Source organism: Meleagris gallopavo, chromosome 5 (genome assembly GCF_905368555.1).
Source record: "Meleagris gallopavo chromosome 5, MGAL_WU_HG_1.1, whole genome shotgun sequence".
NCBI classification, from domain to species: domain Eukaryota; kingdom Metazoa; phylum Chordata; class Aves; order Galliformes; family Phasianidae; genus Meleagris; species Meleagris gallopavo.
In genome coordinates, this window is record NC_139408.1 from 25,283,774 (window position 1) to 25,301,751 (window position 17,978).

The 17,978-nt window shown below is 37.9% G+C and overlaps 1 protein-coding gene across 7 annotated transcripts; it reads left to right on the top strand.

Moving 5' to 3' along the window:
- Positions 1-313: 313 nt before the first annotated feature.
- Positions 314-17,189, top strand: SNAP23 (synaptosome associated protein 23). Of its 7 annotated transcripts, none has more exons than XM_003206476.5 (8): positions 314-459; positions 5,893-5,996; positions 6,583-6,624; positions 7,653-7,701; positions 8,464-8,581; positions 11,918-12,070; positions 12,591-12,735; positions 14,731-17,189. In XM_003206476.5, the coding sequence occupies exons 2-8, from the start codon at positions 5,940-5,942 to the stop codon at positions 14,794-14,796; spliced, it is 630 nt and encodes a 209-aa protein (XP_003206524.1). In that variant the 5' UTR covers positions 314-459; positions 5,893-5,939; the 3' UTR covers positions 14,797-17,189. The 7 variants fall into 7 exon arrangements, with proteins under 7 accessions (XP_003206524.1, XP_010709751.1, XP_010709754.1 ...); XM_010711449.4 differs by having other exon boundaries at positions 319-463; XM_010711452.4 differs by having other exon boundaries at positions 325-459; positions 5,924-5,996.
- Positions 17,190-17,978: the final 789 nt, after the last annotated feature.

Below are 17,978 nucleotides of genomic sequence, written 5' to 3' on the forward strand. Positions count from 1 at the left end.
TGCAAAGGCAGCACCACTCTGTCAGCTAGGGGTACTTATCAACTGATAATAACAATACAAAAGCCTTAACAATAAATTTACCAATAAGGATACTGCTATAAGCAGACAAAGTGCAATAAACGTTGCATAACAATACATGCTGCCGCTTCTAAAGAGCAGAGAGTTGAGCAACGCGGCTCACTGTTGACGCATGCGCAAACCTCCAGCGCGCCGCCATGTTGGGTGTTCTGCGAAAGTGAGGTCGCGTTCCCGCGCACTGCCCTGTGGGGTGGCCGCTTTCGCGGCGCCATGTTGGGAGTGGCGTCGCCGTTCGATGGGAAGCTCCACCTCCCGCTTCCGGAGCAGCCGTCACGCTTCGCGGGTGGGCGCGGACGACGGGCGGGACATGGACTCTTAAAGGGGAGGCTGGAGGCGGCTGAGCTCGGCCTGAGGGCGGCGGCGTAGCGGCCTCCACGAGCGGTAGGTGCGTGGTGGGGCAGGCTTGGGTTCTGTGGCTTTCTCCGCCTTGGGTGGGGTGCGTCCCGGAGGCTCCGGTTCCCATTTCTGCCCTTCGGCTAGGGGCTCCCGAGGCGCTGCGGCAGCAGGCCTTGTCGCAGCTCTCCCTGCTTGGGGCCCTCGCGTTCTGTGGGAGGCCCGGTAGGGCGCGGGAGGAGTCCCTGCTAATCCTGTGGGCAACCGGAACAGCTCCGGCTCCATGCCTCTGTCGGCCGTGTGCCCCGCGCTGTGGGAAGCTGGGGTGTTTGCTCGCCCCGTCTCTTACGGTCTTTTTTTCTGAGTGGAGCATGGCTCCTGTCCAGCGACAGCAGTTGATCTGACAGCCTAGGCCGCTAAGGTATGGGAACTTCGGAAATCACCTTGTGCAACTTCTCTGGCCTCTGACCTTCCCCTTTTTCACTCTGTTAAAGGCTGGAGGGCACTCAACAGCTGAGTGGTGCTTTGCTTCTCCTTTGTGACCAAACCTGGTGCTATGCTGCAAACGGTAGTGCATCAGAAAGCATTTTTCAAGATAAGAGGTAACGGCCTCAAGTTGTGCAGAGGATGTTCAGGCTGGGTATTAGGCGGAATCTCAGAAGGAGCAGCGGGGCATTGGCATAAGGCTGCCTAAAGATATAGTGGAGATACTGAATCTGGAGATCTTCAAAGAAGATAGATGGTAGATGTGGCACAGAGGGACATGGCTTAGAGGACGTGATGGGGATGGGCTGGTGGTTGGGCTGGCTGGGTGGGTGATCTTTTCCAACCTTAATGATCCAATGATCTTAGGGCAAAGGAGCAGCCTCCTGTGGTACCAACTGCTCTATTTGTTGTCTTGAACTATTAATTGGTTATTGACAGACCAGTAGCACATCTGAGTGCCTGAGCTTCTCTGTCCTGCATGTCTTTTGATTGCTAGTTGTATATTGCTGTATGTGCCCCTAAAAGAAGCGATGTGTTGCTGACTGTATGTGTCTCTAAGGTTGGTTGTTAACTTGTGTTGGCCAATAATTAATTTAGAAGAGGTATCACGAGGCTTTTCCAAGGACAGACATGGATTGTTGAGAGGATGTGGAGCAACACAGAGAGGAGGGGGTATTACTAGTGCCTATTCTTCAGCTATCACCTCTGTGCAGTGTGCTCAGGAAGCTGATAAGATAGAGCAGGAAGCCTGCAGAGTAGTGTCTTGTTCTTAGTCTTGGCCTCCTCTCTCAGTGTTACAGACGTTTTGTTCATTTATCTTGTAGCCATAATAACACAGAGGAGTACATTCTGGTGCTGATACCTTGTACCATGCTGTATTAGATGGGCTGAATTTCAGCTGCCTAACAAGCACAATAACTTCTTGTTTGTCTAAGGAAATGTTTGAGTGGGAAAAAAAAAACAAATAATTCTTTCCACATTCACAATATGAAACTTGTGTGTGTGTGTGGGAGGGGGGGAACAGGACAGCAAAACCAAATTAATACAAAGTTGCCTATTCTGTAAACTGTCTAGTTTTTAATCTTTACAAGAAGGCAAACAAAATCATAAAAAGGTCAGATCTTTCTAAAAATATTGCTTCATTCACTCCCTATTTTATAGGGAAGGCAGCTGCTGACTTAGTGAAGTATCTGAGAGCATCTGTGATCAGCAGGTGCTGTACCAATTCACTGCTGGTTGAAATTACTACTCGTGAGCTCCTGGCTTTCAGTCAGTTGTTGCAACAGCAGGATTATGTCATCTTGAGTTTCATGCCTTTGTGATGATATTATCCATTAAGAGGCAGAGACTGCATTTTCAGTTGTATTTTATACTTCTGTCCTCATACTTGTATAAAAAAGCAATAGAAAAAAACTAGTGACCTGGAAGTTATAAGATTTTAAGGTTTAATTTGCCAGTATCCTTAATAGGGGTTTATGTTAAAAGGAGGAAGTAGGTGATTTATTATCTAATTTACCTGAAATGAAGAGGTCATGAAATGTGAGTATTTGGAAATTGAAGGGATAGGATTTTTGTATCACAACTTGCTAAAAATTAGTAACATGGAAATACATGGAAACACAGATCTCAGTACAGGAAAGACACTGAGGTGCTGGAGCAGGTCCAAAGAAGGGCAACACAGCTTGTGAAGAGCTTGGAGAATATGCCCTATGAGGAGAGACTGAAGGAGCTGGGGCTGTCTAGTCTGGGGAAAAGGAGGCTGAGGGGAGACCTTACTGGTCTCTTCCAATATCTGAAAGGTGCTTACAGCAAGAGTGGGGCTGGTCTCTTCTCACTGGTGACAGGACGAGGGGGAATGGCCTCAAGTTGCACCAGGGTAAGTTTGGGTTGGATATCAGGAAAAACTTTTTTACAGAAAAGGTTGTTAAGCACTGGAATAGGCTTCCCAGGGAGGTGGTTGAGTCACCACCTGTGGGTGTGTTTAAAAACCATTTGCATGTGGTGCCCAGAGACATGATTTAGTGGAGTTAGGGTAGTATGGTTAGGTCGTGGTTGGACTCAACGATCTTTAAGGTCTTTTCCAACCTGGGTGATTCTATACATATGAAAATTTTAATTTATTTCAAGATGTGTTATTTTGGAGGAATGGGAGAAATTATTAACTATACTGATGTTTTTAAAATGCAGTCTTATGCTGAATGCTGCTTTAAAACAACTTTTGTCTGGTTCCCAGGTGCAGACTGTAATTACATCTCAACAAGCATTTTTGTAGGCCTTCTGATCACCTGTAATTGGTTTAAATTCAGACCTGAAGGACAGGAAATTCTCATGGGTTTTGAGTGCTTCAGAAAGCATGACATGAATATACTGTGACTTGCTTTAAAAGGAAGCACTTTTCTTTCCCCCCAGAGCCAATAAGCCTTACTTTCTTTACAGCTGATACTGAAGAAAAAACATGTTCAAATAGTGTGTGAATAGTCTGCTATAGCTTTTGTTACCTTAGACGTGTATTATTTATAAGTCTCTGAAAAAGCTTGTAATTTAAAAGTCTGAAAAGACTATGCAGTCTCACACATGACTTCTGAAACTTGCTTACTTTTATACTCCAGAACTGGGAACTGAGTGTTGGTATGACTCAAGTTAGATAAACAAACTCCTAAAATGCTTCAGGTGTTTCATCGGTGTGTAAACTTACCAAATGAAGCTCTCTTGGCTAACGATGCTTTGAAGAGGTCTGACACCATGCAGATAGGAGCCCCAAAGTGCCTCTCTTGTCATTACTTCCCTTACAGAAAATATTTTATGGGAGGTTTTAAACTACTCTATAAAATCTCCTTTACCATCTCTTTCTTAGCCTTCTCCAACCTGAAGACTTTGTATAGGAGAGTTAATTTAAGTTTTTTCTGAGCTTCTGGAGCCACTGACTTGAATATATAGCAAGTGGAGAAAGTCTGTGTGGACAAGCATTCCTTTCCCTTATCTCATTGTTCCTCTTGTTTAAAGGGTAGAAGTAACTTAATTCTAGTCCATCCTCAGCTAACTTATATCAAAACTAGAATATTATGGTCCAAATTATAGTAGTAAGCTTATAGGATATCCTAGTGCAATTTGCATCAACTTGTGAAGAGGTTATGTCTTATCTGAAGCTTGTCAGAACTGGAATTTCCTAGAACTTTCTTCCACACCTCATTCTCCAGCATAAAGCATAGCAGGGAAGAGAAAATGGATTCTTGTGATCTGTGTTTGTTGGCATGCTGCCTTTGTTTTGTTGATGAACTTTCATTTTTATAGGATAGTGATAGTTAAGCTGTTTGCTGTCTCCCAGCTGTGTTTGTAGAAAAGCTTCAAGGTCCATTACTTCAGTAAAATTAGCTTTTTATTTCAAGCCCAGTTGTACATTGTTTGTGGGTGCCAGTGTTCCTATACAAGTGGTGGGCTAAGAAGGGTGTTCCACTGGAATGCATTAAACTGTAATCCTTGTAGTCTGATAACTGAGTAAATATTGCAGAGCACTTCTTAACAACAAGGTAAATATGGCTGACTACCTACTTTTAAAAAATTCTACTTTGTGTTTAGGCAAATGGAGATATAGATCCATGTGAGACATGCCTTGTTTCTTCTTTGAAATTTCTCTTAGCCATAGTAATGAACTAAAGTTGCAGAATGTTTTTCTTAAATAAAATAATTAAGCGACTTTGTGTGGCGAAGACTTGAGTACTCCTTATTAATGTAAGTTCTGTTCAGTTGGAGTAGCTGGTCTCTTCCAGTAAAAATCACCTCACCTTAAGCGTTGTAACTCCAGGAATGTCTTGGGACATCTCTATCTGCTAGACACCTGCTTTTTTCCAACTCTCAGCTACTGAGAGTATTTTTCCATCTTTGGAAACTGACTTTTTTTTGGAAATGTTTGGTTTCTCCTCAGATTACCCTTCTGTGATTTTTTCTGGGTGTTACAAACCACTGTGTGGTGAGAAGTCGTCTTATTACTGCCAAGACAACCTCTTTTTATTGTGGCACTGGCTTGCTTTACAGAGCTACTGTGCAGGTTGTATATTTGTCTGCAAAAAACATGGCTGGGCAACTCAAGTATAATTACAGCTTTTGAGTCCTTTAAAGAATCAGTTTTGGTTATTCTTGGAACAGATTTTTGCAATCAAATTGTTGTAAAGAATATGCTTTCTTAGCAGGGAGATGTATCTTTGCCATATCTCAAATGCCAGTGGCTGAGAAGTGAAAGTGGGTAAGCTTGCTGTGAAGTCTAGAGAAACCCAAGGTGCTATTCTCAGTTATGTAAGAGCTCAAGAACTGATGAGAAATGACTGGAAAGTAGCACAGATAAAAGGTACAGTTACAAGATAGTCAGAACATTTGCCTCAAAGTGTAATGAGTGGTTTTGTTTGGCTTTTACCCACAGAGGGTAGCAAGTGTGAATTGGAAATGTGAACTATTACTGTAGACTGTTTTGCTTCACAACAGGTGTATGGGGCTGCTGAATCATGGCCTGAACCTTTGATTGATCACCTGAGGTGAGCAATGAGTCAGCCAAGGGAGCACAGGTGAAGGCAATTCACCTGTGCTGCAGGAAGGGGTGGAGCCTGATGCCACCTCTCCTAGACCCGTTTAAGAGCTGACTGCCAGTGGGGAAGGATCTCTTTTGGAGATCCGCTCCATCAGGAGTTCATCTTGCGAACCGAGGACAGGGTGAGTGACTTTTCTCATTTTCTCCAATATAAATTATATTAGCCAAGCTCCTGGATATATATATACACCATCTGTATATCTATTGACTATATACCATCTATATATCCATTGATTAAACAACAGGCAAAATGCTTCAGGTATTTAGGAGCCTCAGAAGAGAAGTACAGGCACATCAGCAGAACGATTCTTAGTACCTTCTGAACATGTGTTGTGCTGTGCAAAATGCTGTTTTGACTTGTACAATATGAATACTTGAAATATTTCTAATGTTTAACTGGTATCTCTTATTTACAGTGTGAAGATTGTTTAACTTGATTACTTGCAGGTGATAGCTCCTCATCATGGCTGAACTATCACCTGAAGAAATTCAGCTGAGGGCCAACCAGGTCACTGATGAGGTAAGTATTTTAAGAAGCTGCATGGGGTTGGAGCACTTATGTGGCAAGATTATGGTATCCTTTAAAGACAATCTAGAGTGATGGTTCTGAAGAATATAGCAGAATGTTTCCAGTCATTCTCTTGGTAAGTACTGGAGCTGAGGCTATTCCTGAAAGTAACAATGAATTTTAAACTTCTCAATTGTAAAGTCACCTGCTTGACTGAGTACTTGCCAGCCAGTCCTGATTACTGAGAAGATACAGGTTGAGTGCCTTTCCTAATCATGTTGCTATTTCATGCATCTAATTCCTTTCTAATGAGTTTTATAAAAGAGAAGTAAATGTATTTTTACTTACACTTTCACTTGGGACAAGCAGAGTACTAGTGAATTCTGGAAAAGCAAGACTTTACTAGTTACTGGGGAGAATTTAAAAACAAACAAACAAAAACAACCACCTAGTATGCAAGTCTGTTATAATTGAATATTGGAAGCGTTTGTGACCTTGCCAATATGTAAACTAGTTAATTTACTGCAACGAACTGATATATATCAGTCCTCAAAAGTTATTTGCTGTTAATACATTCATAACATTCTTTTCTTCCTAGTCTTTGGAAAGCACGAGGAGAATTCTTGGCTTGGCCATTGAGGTAAGGAAAAGCTCTTGAATTCCTTAGGGATGTATAAATTTGAATAAGCAGCAACATTTTAACTCTGAGTGATCTTCATTGCTTTTTCTTTTTCCCAAACTTTTTTTTTTGAGATGTTTGAGTTACGGTGACTTCATATAATGTGAAAACAATTAGGCTTGAGTTGCAAAATCAATATTTTTTACTGTTCTCTTTCTAAGCAAAATGGTCAAATCTCCAGATGTTTCAGATCAGTTATAAACACTCATCTGTGACAGATGGCTTTGGCTGCTTCATTGCTTAGCTCTCAAAACAATTAATGTTTTTTTCCCCTCTATCTCACTTTCTGTCCTGTTTTCAAGAGGGAGGGTGGTGCTTAGTAGGGTGTGGCAGGGTAGCAGAGGGCAGTGCTGCTTTTGCTTCTTCCTATGCAAAAGTAGTTCTGCTTATACCTTCTTACCATCTGTTCCCTAGTTATAATTTTAAAAGCAGTTAGGTATGATAAGGAAACTCTTAACACCCTTGTCCATTACTTGAACCAAATCTGTATATCGGGTGTATCTAGATGATACTATCAATGAGTTCCTTTATGCTTCTATGACTTGGATATCCCATTGTAACAAAACAAACAAACAAGCAAAAACCAACAAAAAACCTGTAGAAAGCTTTTTATTTTCAGAAATTTTCAGTCCTACTGAAAGCTGTAGGGATAAAGAATGAACTAAATGCCACTTATTAAAACAAGATATGGCTAGGTTCTGTTTTTATAGCTTGCCCTTGACATAGTTTAATCTTAATTATTGTAATCAATTTTTATCTTGTTTTAATAATAGTAAAATCCTAAGTGAGATAGCATAACAGATAAGAACGTTGTCAGCCTAGCAAGATCAAATTTGAAGTTTAGTATAACTTTACTGTAGAAGCTATTCCATAGCACTGTATTTTATTACAAACCTGTTTGAACTTGTCAAACTTATTTTGGAGACATTTTGATTTTGCACTGGTGTATTGAAATGGCTTTGTATCACCAAATAACTTTCTTTGTGCAGTCCCATGATGTTGGCATCAAGACTATCACCATGCTGGATGAACAAGGAGGTGAGTTCTTCCCCCCAGTGTTAATGACTGGTTCTATAGCTGTAAGAAAAAAAAAAAATCATTTAAATGTTGTGGAAACTGAAGGCTTGTTCAAGACCTTCATGTGAAAGTAGATGGCAAGTGATAGGACAAAGAAATCATCTCAAGTTGTACCAGGACAAGTTTAGATTGGATAGTAGGAAGAATGCTTTTGTAGAGTGTTCAAGCATTGGAATGTGCTGACATGGGATGTGGTACAGTCCCCATCCCTGGAAGTACTTAATAAATGCATGGGCGTGACACTAAGGGATATGGTTTAGTGATGTGACTCGGGTCGATGGTTGGTATGATGATCTACAAAGCCTTTTCCAGTCTAGGTAACTGAGTCAAAAAATGAGATGTATTAATTGGATACTCTCATGTGCTTGTAGCATTTACAAGATAAAGTAGTTAAGAAATCATATTAGTTACAATGTAATGAGGCCTCTGCTACAGAAGCAACTTCTTTCCACTGATGTGACTAATGCTCTGCATTTATTCTAAAAGGAGCAACAGAAGTGCAGTTCTGAGGATAGGGTAACAAACTTCTCAATACAGTAAAAATAAAAACCAGCTTCCTTAATTTCTTCATACAAAAGAAATGTTAGAAGGGAGGAAAGCAAATGAGATTTCAGCTCGATATAAAGATGGAAATTAAGCTTATAGATACCTGTTTGAAAGGAATGCATATACAACATGCCCATGAATGTTTGTATTTATTCTGGTTAATTGTTTCTCTTTTAGAACAGTTAAATCGCATAGAAGAAGGCATGGACCAGATAAATAAGGATGTGAGAGAAGCTGAGAAGACGCTGACAGAGCTCAACAAATGTTGTGGACTCTGTGTCTGTCCTTGTAACAGGTTAGTTGAACTGGTTTGTGGGTCTGAAGTTCTACAGTATTCTCAATAGCTACTGCATTCAGAAATGGTATTTTATAAGAGCTAAAGAAAACAATTGCTTGTTTGTTCTGGTTTGTAGAGGTGCACTATCATAATCCTATGAGTAAAGCTAAAGCATACTTCATCTAACCATAGATTTTGCTCCTTTCACTGTAAATGTAGCTGCTTCATTTTGTAGCTGTATCATTTTGTAAATTACACCCTAATCTCCATAAAGCTAGGTGATTCTGAAATGTGCACTTTGTAGAACATTGCAAATACACATACAAATGGGAGCAGACTGAACTACAAATAGCTATATGAAAAAGCTGTAGTACGTTAGAAATTTGATCCCAAAAATCACTTATCAGAAATTCTTCTCTACTAACTTAGACAAAAGCTTAGAATGCTGGACAATTCAATGTTAGAATTAAATATCTTGGAAGAAGACTTACTCTCCTTTTTCAAATCGCAGTAGTGATTTTCTAGTTATTTAGAAAAATATATATATTAATGATTTAGGAAAGAAGAAAGTGGGATAACAGATCTTGAATTTAGATATTAAAACTTTCACTTGTGACTATGCAAATTCTCTCAGACTTGCTTCACAGTACTTCAATGTCATCTGTATGTTTCTGTTTGTTTTTAGCTCTTTAGCGTAACTGGAAAAAACCTAAAGGAACAAATTTATTCTGCTGAGAGATAGCATAAAACTAGGTAAAAATTCCTTGGAGTAGCTGAATCTACTTATTGCACCAAATAATACTTTAGATATCTTCTTTAGGATAGATACAGATATGGCCTTTGAGACTGAAAAATCTTAGCTTTAGTATCTTGAAAAAGGAGGTAGTTCTGTCTTGACTTCTACGTAGATGTGCTTACCATTTTTATATTTATCAAGCTGATGCACTTTGAGCATTTTAACACATACAGTCTTTGTTTTCTGTAGTTGGCAGTCTTATTTTGCTGAAATTAATTAAGCTACTTACTGGCACTGAGCGAACTTGGAATTTGTGAACTGCTATGGCATTCCAAATACAAAAATAACAACAAAAGAAATAGTGCTGGGTACCAAAATGAGCAGAAAATTTTGTGCAGGAAAACTTGTGAGATGAGCAAGTGTAGGGCAATGAAGAGAAAAATGAATTTCCTGCTATATCAGATGTTTTATTAATGTCTGAGATACTTGCCAACTGGCATCTCCAAAGCTTTTTTTAAAATGTAAATCAGAATGTTTAATTAAATAGTACAGGTTTTTCTAATTTCCACTAGGCTTAATCAGTTTGTTTATAAAGGCTTTGTGATAACGTGAGATACTGGCAGTACTCTAATATAACCTGTATACTAATCCGATTTACCTGTTTGCTGGTCTTCACTGTTCTTTCTTCTCTGTTCTCTTCTAACACTGATGCTTGCTTTCTAAAAATGAAGACTAGGATGAGAAGCTGTATTCATTTAACTGGGGAAAGCGGATTTTAGGACAAGGTCAGTCTTATTAGTGCAGCATGTGCATTTAACCAGTTGTCTAAAGCAGTGCTTCTGTTGCATGTGTGCTTGCATGTGCATGATATTTGCATGCATGCCTCCTTGTAACTGTGATGTGTTGTAATTGTGTGGATAGAAAATGACAATTATCATGAGTTGCATTAGCTGTGGCAATACTGACCTATTACTTGAACCTTGCTGTTTTGACAAGCTATGTAGATTGCTTTACCTTTACAGAAACAAAACTTGAGACAAGTGAATGCATAGTAACTTTAAAAAAAAAAGTTCTTAAAATATCAAGCAGTAAAGACAGTGAGGTTTTGTTCTTAATAACTATACTTTAAGTAATTTGTTTCTAGCTGTCTTTTAGCTATTTCAGATGAGAAAGTACTTTTCAGGCTGCTTATCTTTTCTCAGTAAGATCTTTGCTGTTACCTCTGACACTGAATACTGTGATAATTCAAAAGACTAGTGCAAAAAATCTCACCTGCTGCTGCAACATTAACATGAATGAGATTAAAATATAATGCTCAAGCTATTTGCAGCAAACCTAAGGAGATCTTGAAGGCTGTGTATGCAGAGAATTGACTAGCTTAGGATTCTACTGGGTGCAACGTTTCTATTATGAACTGAGAGCTGACTCCTTTACTTTTTCTTAATGTATTCATACTAGATTATATTTCATAGAATAATAGAATGGTCTGGGTTGAGAAGGACCACAATGATAGCTTACTTTCAACCCTTCTGCTGCGTGCAGGGCCGCCAACCACTAGACCAGGCTGCCCAGAGCCACATCCAGCCTGGTCTTGAATGCCTCCAGGGATGGGGCATCCGAAGCTCCTATAAGAATTTCCTATCTTGATTATGTAAATGTCAAAGGAATGAGAAGGGAATATCTCTTCATTCTAGCAACTTTACACCTCTTCAAGTAGGAAACATCTGGGCTACAAATGTTGAAGGCACTACAAATATTGAAGTCAATTACCTGTAATTATAAAGTTAGATGTAATGAAAGATACAATACATTGGCTTTCACATGTTTCCAGTGAAGCAGAAAAGTGATATTAGTGTCTGGATTATACAGCATAAACATGAAAACAACAGCACGCAAGTTGAACGTTAGAATATTCTTCTCAAAGTATGTTCTTTAGAGTTCATGAGATGTTACCCCAATGTAAATCACTTTTCTGTAATATTTTCTTCCAGTCTTGCTTTTGTAGCTATGCGATTCTTAAGATTGCTTCATGTTAGTGTTCTATGGTTGTTTTGTTTGCTCTTAAATTATGTAGTAAAAGTATAATGGTAAATTTTAGAATGAACTGTATAAAAATATTAGTGTTATTTTTGAAATGTTTTTCTCAGGTCTGTTTTTATTAACTTTAAAAAGGACTTGGATGTAGAAACTGTTGATCAAATCAGTTGAGAGTAAGATTGATCTTCCATAGTGTAGCTTCTTTATCCCTTTTTCTTCCCTGAAAAGTATTTATGCCTGACTGAAGATTAACTCTTGTTCTAAATACAACTTCTTGACGATATAAACTTTCCTGATACTGTTGTAAGCTTCCTCTATTCTGCTAAAGGATACTACTTAATTAAGGAAGATACTGTGCCTGTATTAACATGAGACAAGATTAGCAACTGTCCATAGAGTAACTTGGTTATGCTTATACTATTCTGAGAAACTATAAAAAGCTTTGTCTAGGTAATACATACAAAATCTATCTTTAGGGCCCAAGGCAAGTGTTATTCCCAATTCTAGATTAATGGGGAACCTCAATCAGAAAACCATTTTCTTTGGTAGAGTAGTTCAGATTTCTGATTTCTATTGAGTAGGACAAAGAACTTTGAGTCTACCAAAGCATACAGAGCAACCTGGGGAGATGGAACGGAGAACTCAGCAGATCATGTGATATCCATGCAACCAAGAAGCATGAATCAGCAGCAGACACAGAATTCTAGAGGACCAAGTGGTGGATACATTACAAGGTTTGTTTCCTCATATTCATCAATCCCAAATACAGAAATCGAAGGTTCTTTCAGACAGATTTCAGGTAAAGTTGCTAAATAAAGTTTTTTACTGTTATTTGGAATAACTATTACTACTTTGAGAGGAGATGGCAAGGATGAAATACAGTATTGAAAGCTTACATCTTGCACTTCCTTGCTCTATAGTGAGAACTGTAGGGTTCTAGTGCAAGTTACAGATAGTACTGTTTGTTTTAAAAGTGAAATACTTACTGTCTTATAATTATAAGACAAACTAATGTCTTCTAGCATCTCAAATTTTCTCTAGTAGCTGCTGTTTTAAACTAAGGCATTTCTTTCTAATAGCGAATAATCTAATACTTTCCTTTTGATGGACCGTGTAGTTTTTAAATGTTAGAAATGTACCTTGGCTTCAATAGCTAGCTGTTGGATGATTCTGAAATAACAAAAATATTGAAGTTTAGAGTAAAGAAAAGTATGTTCATTCTTCATGGAAATTCTGTTTTCCTTGTTTGAAAAGGATAACAAATGATGCCAGAGAAGACGAAATGGATGAAAATCTTGCTCAAGTAGGAAACATTCTTGGGAATTTAAAAAATATGGCTTTGGATATGGGCAATGAGATTGATGCACAGAATAAGCAAATAGACCGGATAAATGTAAAGGTAAGTGTCAAAGGTATTCTCTGCCTGCAGCCTAAGTTGACAACTTCTTGTTACTAAGAAGTGATAAAGAATAGGCTCACTCTTGTCTTTCAGTATTTGCAGTAAAATAAGCAATTAACATCATACAGTCCTGTAGCTGTAGTGATATAAACAACAAAGACCTTGGTGTTTGGTTATGCAGCTGAAAATTCAAATATTTTCAAGTTCAAGAATCTTTAAAAAAGAAAGTCTTGATACGGTATAGGTCACTTGTTTATTCTGAAAATAACGGATTTGTACTTACAAATGTTCTGACACATACTGGAAGTAAGCTGAGGGTCTGTTGCATCCAGGTAATCTCCCTGTGAGTGGGAGGGAATAGGGTGTTTATTTTGTTACTGTTTTATTGATAAATAATAGCAAGACTCTTCTGGGATTCCTTCTAAAAACAAACAAAAATCCCACAAACCATGGTCCTTTTCTATTATCAAAAGGTAATTCTTTGCCTCAATTCAAAGTCTCTTGAGGTATGTCCATGAGAAATGTTCCTGTGCATCTACAAAACCTATTTTATTCTTATCTGAGCATTAAGTTAGTCCCAGACAGTAACATCTTTCTGCATCCCATCCTAACCCGGTGTTAAAGGTAAACTTCCCTAAATGGATAAATAGTATACAAGTCTGTTTATAAGGGGCTTTCTCTCAGTGGGCAACTTGTGAGGAAGTTTAGTCATGTCTTAGAAATCCCCATCTTCTGAACTGAATAGAAGCTTTTTAAAGGCAGCCTTTAAGAAAGGGAACAAAAGTTTATGAATGGTGTGTATGAGACATCTTAAAAAGCAGAAGTAGGTACGCATTGCTGTGAACTTATAAAATGAAGTGGAATTGCAAAGTCAAAAGGTATTTCTGAAAAGCCCCATAGGATTAATGATATCAAATATACAGAGTAAGATAGGCTAGTCTGACACAAATGCTGCTGATGTTATTTATGTCAGCATCTCAGTTTTGTCTCAACAGTGAAACTTTATGACTGTTAAGTCAGGTGTTCTTCATTAGCAGTGCCAGGAAGCATTGCGGATATTTCTGCAAAAAGCACTTCAAAGATCACATATTCAGAGTCCATTGCATTTCCACAGACAGTACATATTCATCAATTACCTGTGAGATAATTAACATCACACTATCTGAGATAGATGTGTATTTATGAGGTTTCCAGTCTTCTATTCCATGGTCTTATCTAGCATCCTTTTAGCATAAAAGTCCAATCTACAGCCTTTTACTTCATCCAATAGTCTTCCTCACTCACCCTCTTGATGAACTTTCTTCATTGATGCATGCTTAGTAGAAGAATGCCTATAAGTAATTTATAGGTACCAAAATTGTAACATTTGCTCACTTGGCCATTTTTTCTGGACATCTGCTGATGCTTAGATGGAATTAAGTTTGGCAACCTGTCTTTTAATGATATATATTGGTGTGTTGGAAGATAATGAGGATAGAGGGCAGTATCTTGCATCCCAATCTACTCCACAGTGAGACGATTCCTTTTTGTGTGGAGGCCCTGGCTGCTTTGATGTTTGATAAGCCTACTCATATTGTTTCATTATTGTGTTTCTTTTGCTGAAGGTCTCTTATTAAAACAGAATAGTATTACAACATGCTTTCTAGCCTATAGTGCTACTTACGTAACTATTCACAACATCTAAAAGCTATTACAGTTTTGCATGTAAGAACTAATCACGTAATAGGACAATTCAACAACTATATTTCTAAAAATATGCTACTAAAATGTATGGTATATCTACTTTTTCAAATCAGCTATTTCTAAAAACACATTACAAAATATATCGTGGCCTACTTCTTCAAATCAATAATATTTTATATAAAATCTAGCTTAAAAAATGGTTTCCTTCATATTTACCATGATAATACTGTAACTCAGGAGTTTGTGTCAGTTTGAACTCTTATACTATTTTGTGTGTGGTTTGCAAATGACCTACAAATTTGTCTTTTTCAGGCAGATACAAATAGAGATCGTATTGAGCAAGCCAACATCAGAGCGAAGAAACTCATTAACAATTAGAACCTATTGTAGTTGTTCAGTGACACTGTCTCTCCATCTTCAAGCCACCATTTTCAGCGATCTGTGAAACTTCTCTACTCTGAAATGAGAGGGGGCTGGGAAAAAATGAAACATACCTTTTCTATAGGGATTTTTTTTTAATTCATGTAAACATGATTTTTGACTCCAAGAAAGTAGTCAACATAACTTCCTTCTACTCATTTGCCTTCACTTTCTTAAACTGCTCAGGGCTGGAAGTGTCATGGCTTTGAGAACCTTCTTGCATGTTTTACTCCCCCTCCCAGTCTCTTTTCTTGCATCCAAAATACAATTCATTACTGAAGTTGAATAAGCAGGGTAACGTGAATTCACAGTTGTGGAAAGCTGGAGAGGGCACTTTGCACTGTTTGAAATACCTCATAAGTTGAGTGTCTTCAATGAAATAGGGATTTGGTGAGTATTGCTTGACCTGTATCTTTAAGCATGCTAACCATGGTTTTACAGTTCAAACCACAACTGGTTTGGGGTTGGGCTTATGGACTACAGAATTCAAGTAGCCCAGTAACTACTACTTCTGGGTTGAGGGCTTTAAAAACACTTCTTAAACACACAAACTTTACATTAAAGCTAACTGGAGGGGTATACAGATTTCCATTTCTTTACTGTAAATTCACATTTGGAGGTTATGACTAGGAAATGATCTGTTTTTCTAGTAATGTTTGTGGTATGTGTTGATATAGCTGATCTAAAACTTATGTGCATGTGAGTAGATCACAAAACAAAACAAAAAAATTCCAGAAGTATTTATTTGACAGAAAACTGTGTCCACCATCTGAAAGTTAGCTTTGAAGTGTTTAATGCATGTTAACTGGAAGGATCTGAATAGAAACAGAATAGAAAAGCATGCAGCTTTCTGACATCCCATACTGTATTCTGTTTTGGCTAGTTGTTGCTGAAGTTCAGTTTGGGCCTTTCTCCATTGAAATAGAATGACTGAGATTGAGTATGGTTTGCCCTCAGCAGTGACTTTAGGGGAGCTTGTTAAAATCACCAAAAGCAAAGATCTTGTTATGATACTACTTTGTCACGGGTCTGGAAGAAGTAGTAGTACACATATGTAGGATCTGTTTGCTAGTTCCAAATAAACTAGTTCTGAATAGATTCTTGACTAGCTTATTATTTCAGGCCTTGGGACTGGCAGCTGGAAATACTCAATCTCAGTTGCTTAAAACTAAAAAGTTTCTATTCTGCTGCAGAATAGAAGACCAGCTGAGTGGAGGTACAGCTGTCCTCTTTGGAAGAGAAAAAGCATTTTGGTTTGACTATGATATACCCAGATTTATTCCCAGGGCTTTTGACAGTCCACAGGTATCTTATAACCATTAATAGTAAATCCTCAGGCTAAAGAGATTACGGTAATCTGCTGAAATGAAAGATGAATGATGTAACATGTTTGGTTTCCAGTAGAAATACAATTTGTGTATAGTATATTAACTAGTATATTCTCAGTTTGCTCCCAGTACAACCTGATATTAAACAAAAATCAAAGAAAACTAACCAAAGGATGGAGCTGCTGCATGTGGTAAATTGGCCAGTGATAGATGGTTTTATGTAAGACACCATCATTTTTATGGGGTCTGGTTACTTAAATGCTAGGTATTGGCTTCTGACAGTTCTTAGAAAGATAATGAATTATAAAAGCTCCTATTGGTAATGCTTAAAAACACAAGTAGCAAAAATGTAGTTATTATAAATTTATTATATGATATTCTTATAACTTTTTGTGTGGGAAAGCACCAGGGATTAGAATTTGTGATACTTTGGGGTGGTCATCTTGTTTTCCTTCCTACAAACTTCAGGTTAACTGAAGGAATATTTACTGCTGATCATGAAAGCAAAGCATGCGTTACTTGTGATCATCACCTGGAACAGAAAACTAAAGCAGTTACTTTATTGTACTTAGAGCAAGGCTGCTCTGTAGCATCTTGAAATGATTTTTTTTTTCCTTGCTATTACAAGTCCATGTTCTTGATCTTCCCTGAGCTCTAACCGCAAATTGGATGAGAGAATGTTGTGATTGGTACACAGAATCTTAATACTGCAATGAATATCACACAAAATAATTTCAGAGATTCTAAGCTTGAGTATTATGTAAGTATCAATATTTTCTGATGCAGCAAGAGCCAAACTTGTCAGGGAGCTGGTGCTTTAATGTAAATGAACAATGCAGTCTGCTTCTTGAATCATCTTACTGTTCTCTGTAGAATAGATGCTTACTTTCCGTGTTTGTGGGATGTAATCAAAACTTGTACATCTTTATATTTCTGAATACTATTAAGAATGAAGGTTTACAGTTTCTGCTTTTGATTGTTAAACTGCATATTGTGCACAAAATACATACTTTTATAACTGAATGTGTTTTGGAACTATTTTGTCTTAGTTAGAAATGTCTTTGTTTAGTTTCCTGTCCTTGAAAAACTTGGCAGAACTAGTTGCTGCTGTTACGCAGGTAGGAAGTTTCCCTTCTATTTTTATTTCACAGAAACCCTGATGCTAACACAGGAAGGGAGGTGGCTGGAAAGAGAGGAAAAGACAGATTTTTTTTTTTAACAATTCCGTTTCCATTCTTGCATAATCAACAATATCACCTAATGTCAATCTATCAGATGTGTCCATCTTTTTGAAGGGACTGATAAGAAATGAGACTCATCTTCAAGATGATGAAGTACTAGTAACAGACATCAAGCAAGGATCCAGTAGATGAAATACGGAGACTTCAAGTGCATTGCCAGAAAGTTAAAAGCTCTTAAAAATAGTATTTTCTCTGGTATTGTAACATCAGATTGGCAGAATGCAGTTAAGGATGGAGGGATTACAGACTTGAAATGGTTCTGAGCTGCAAGAAAGAATAGTGGTATCCGGAAATGGCTTGGAAGAATCACTTCTCATATAAAGTGGGGCTGCCTAGTATATTTTTACTAAGAGCTAGGTTAAAAATAAATTTTTAAGAATTGGACAAATGGAGTATATAATTATTCTGAATGTGTTGTAGATGTCCTTTAGGCATGTTTATACAGTAATTCATGGTATGCTATAAAATTTGAGCTAGCCTATGTCTTGGTGAAAAGTGAGGAAGTTTTTTAACAGACAGTAACTAGCTATATATGAGCTGTAGTACATATTGCTTGTGCAGTAGCTTGCAA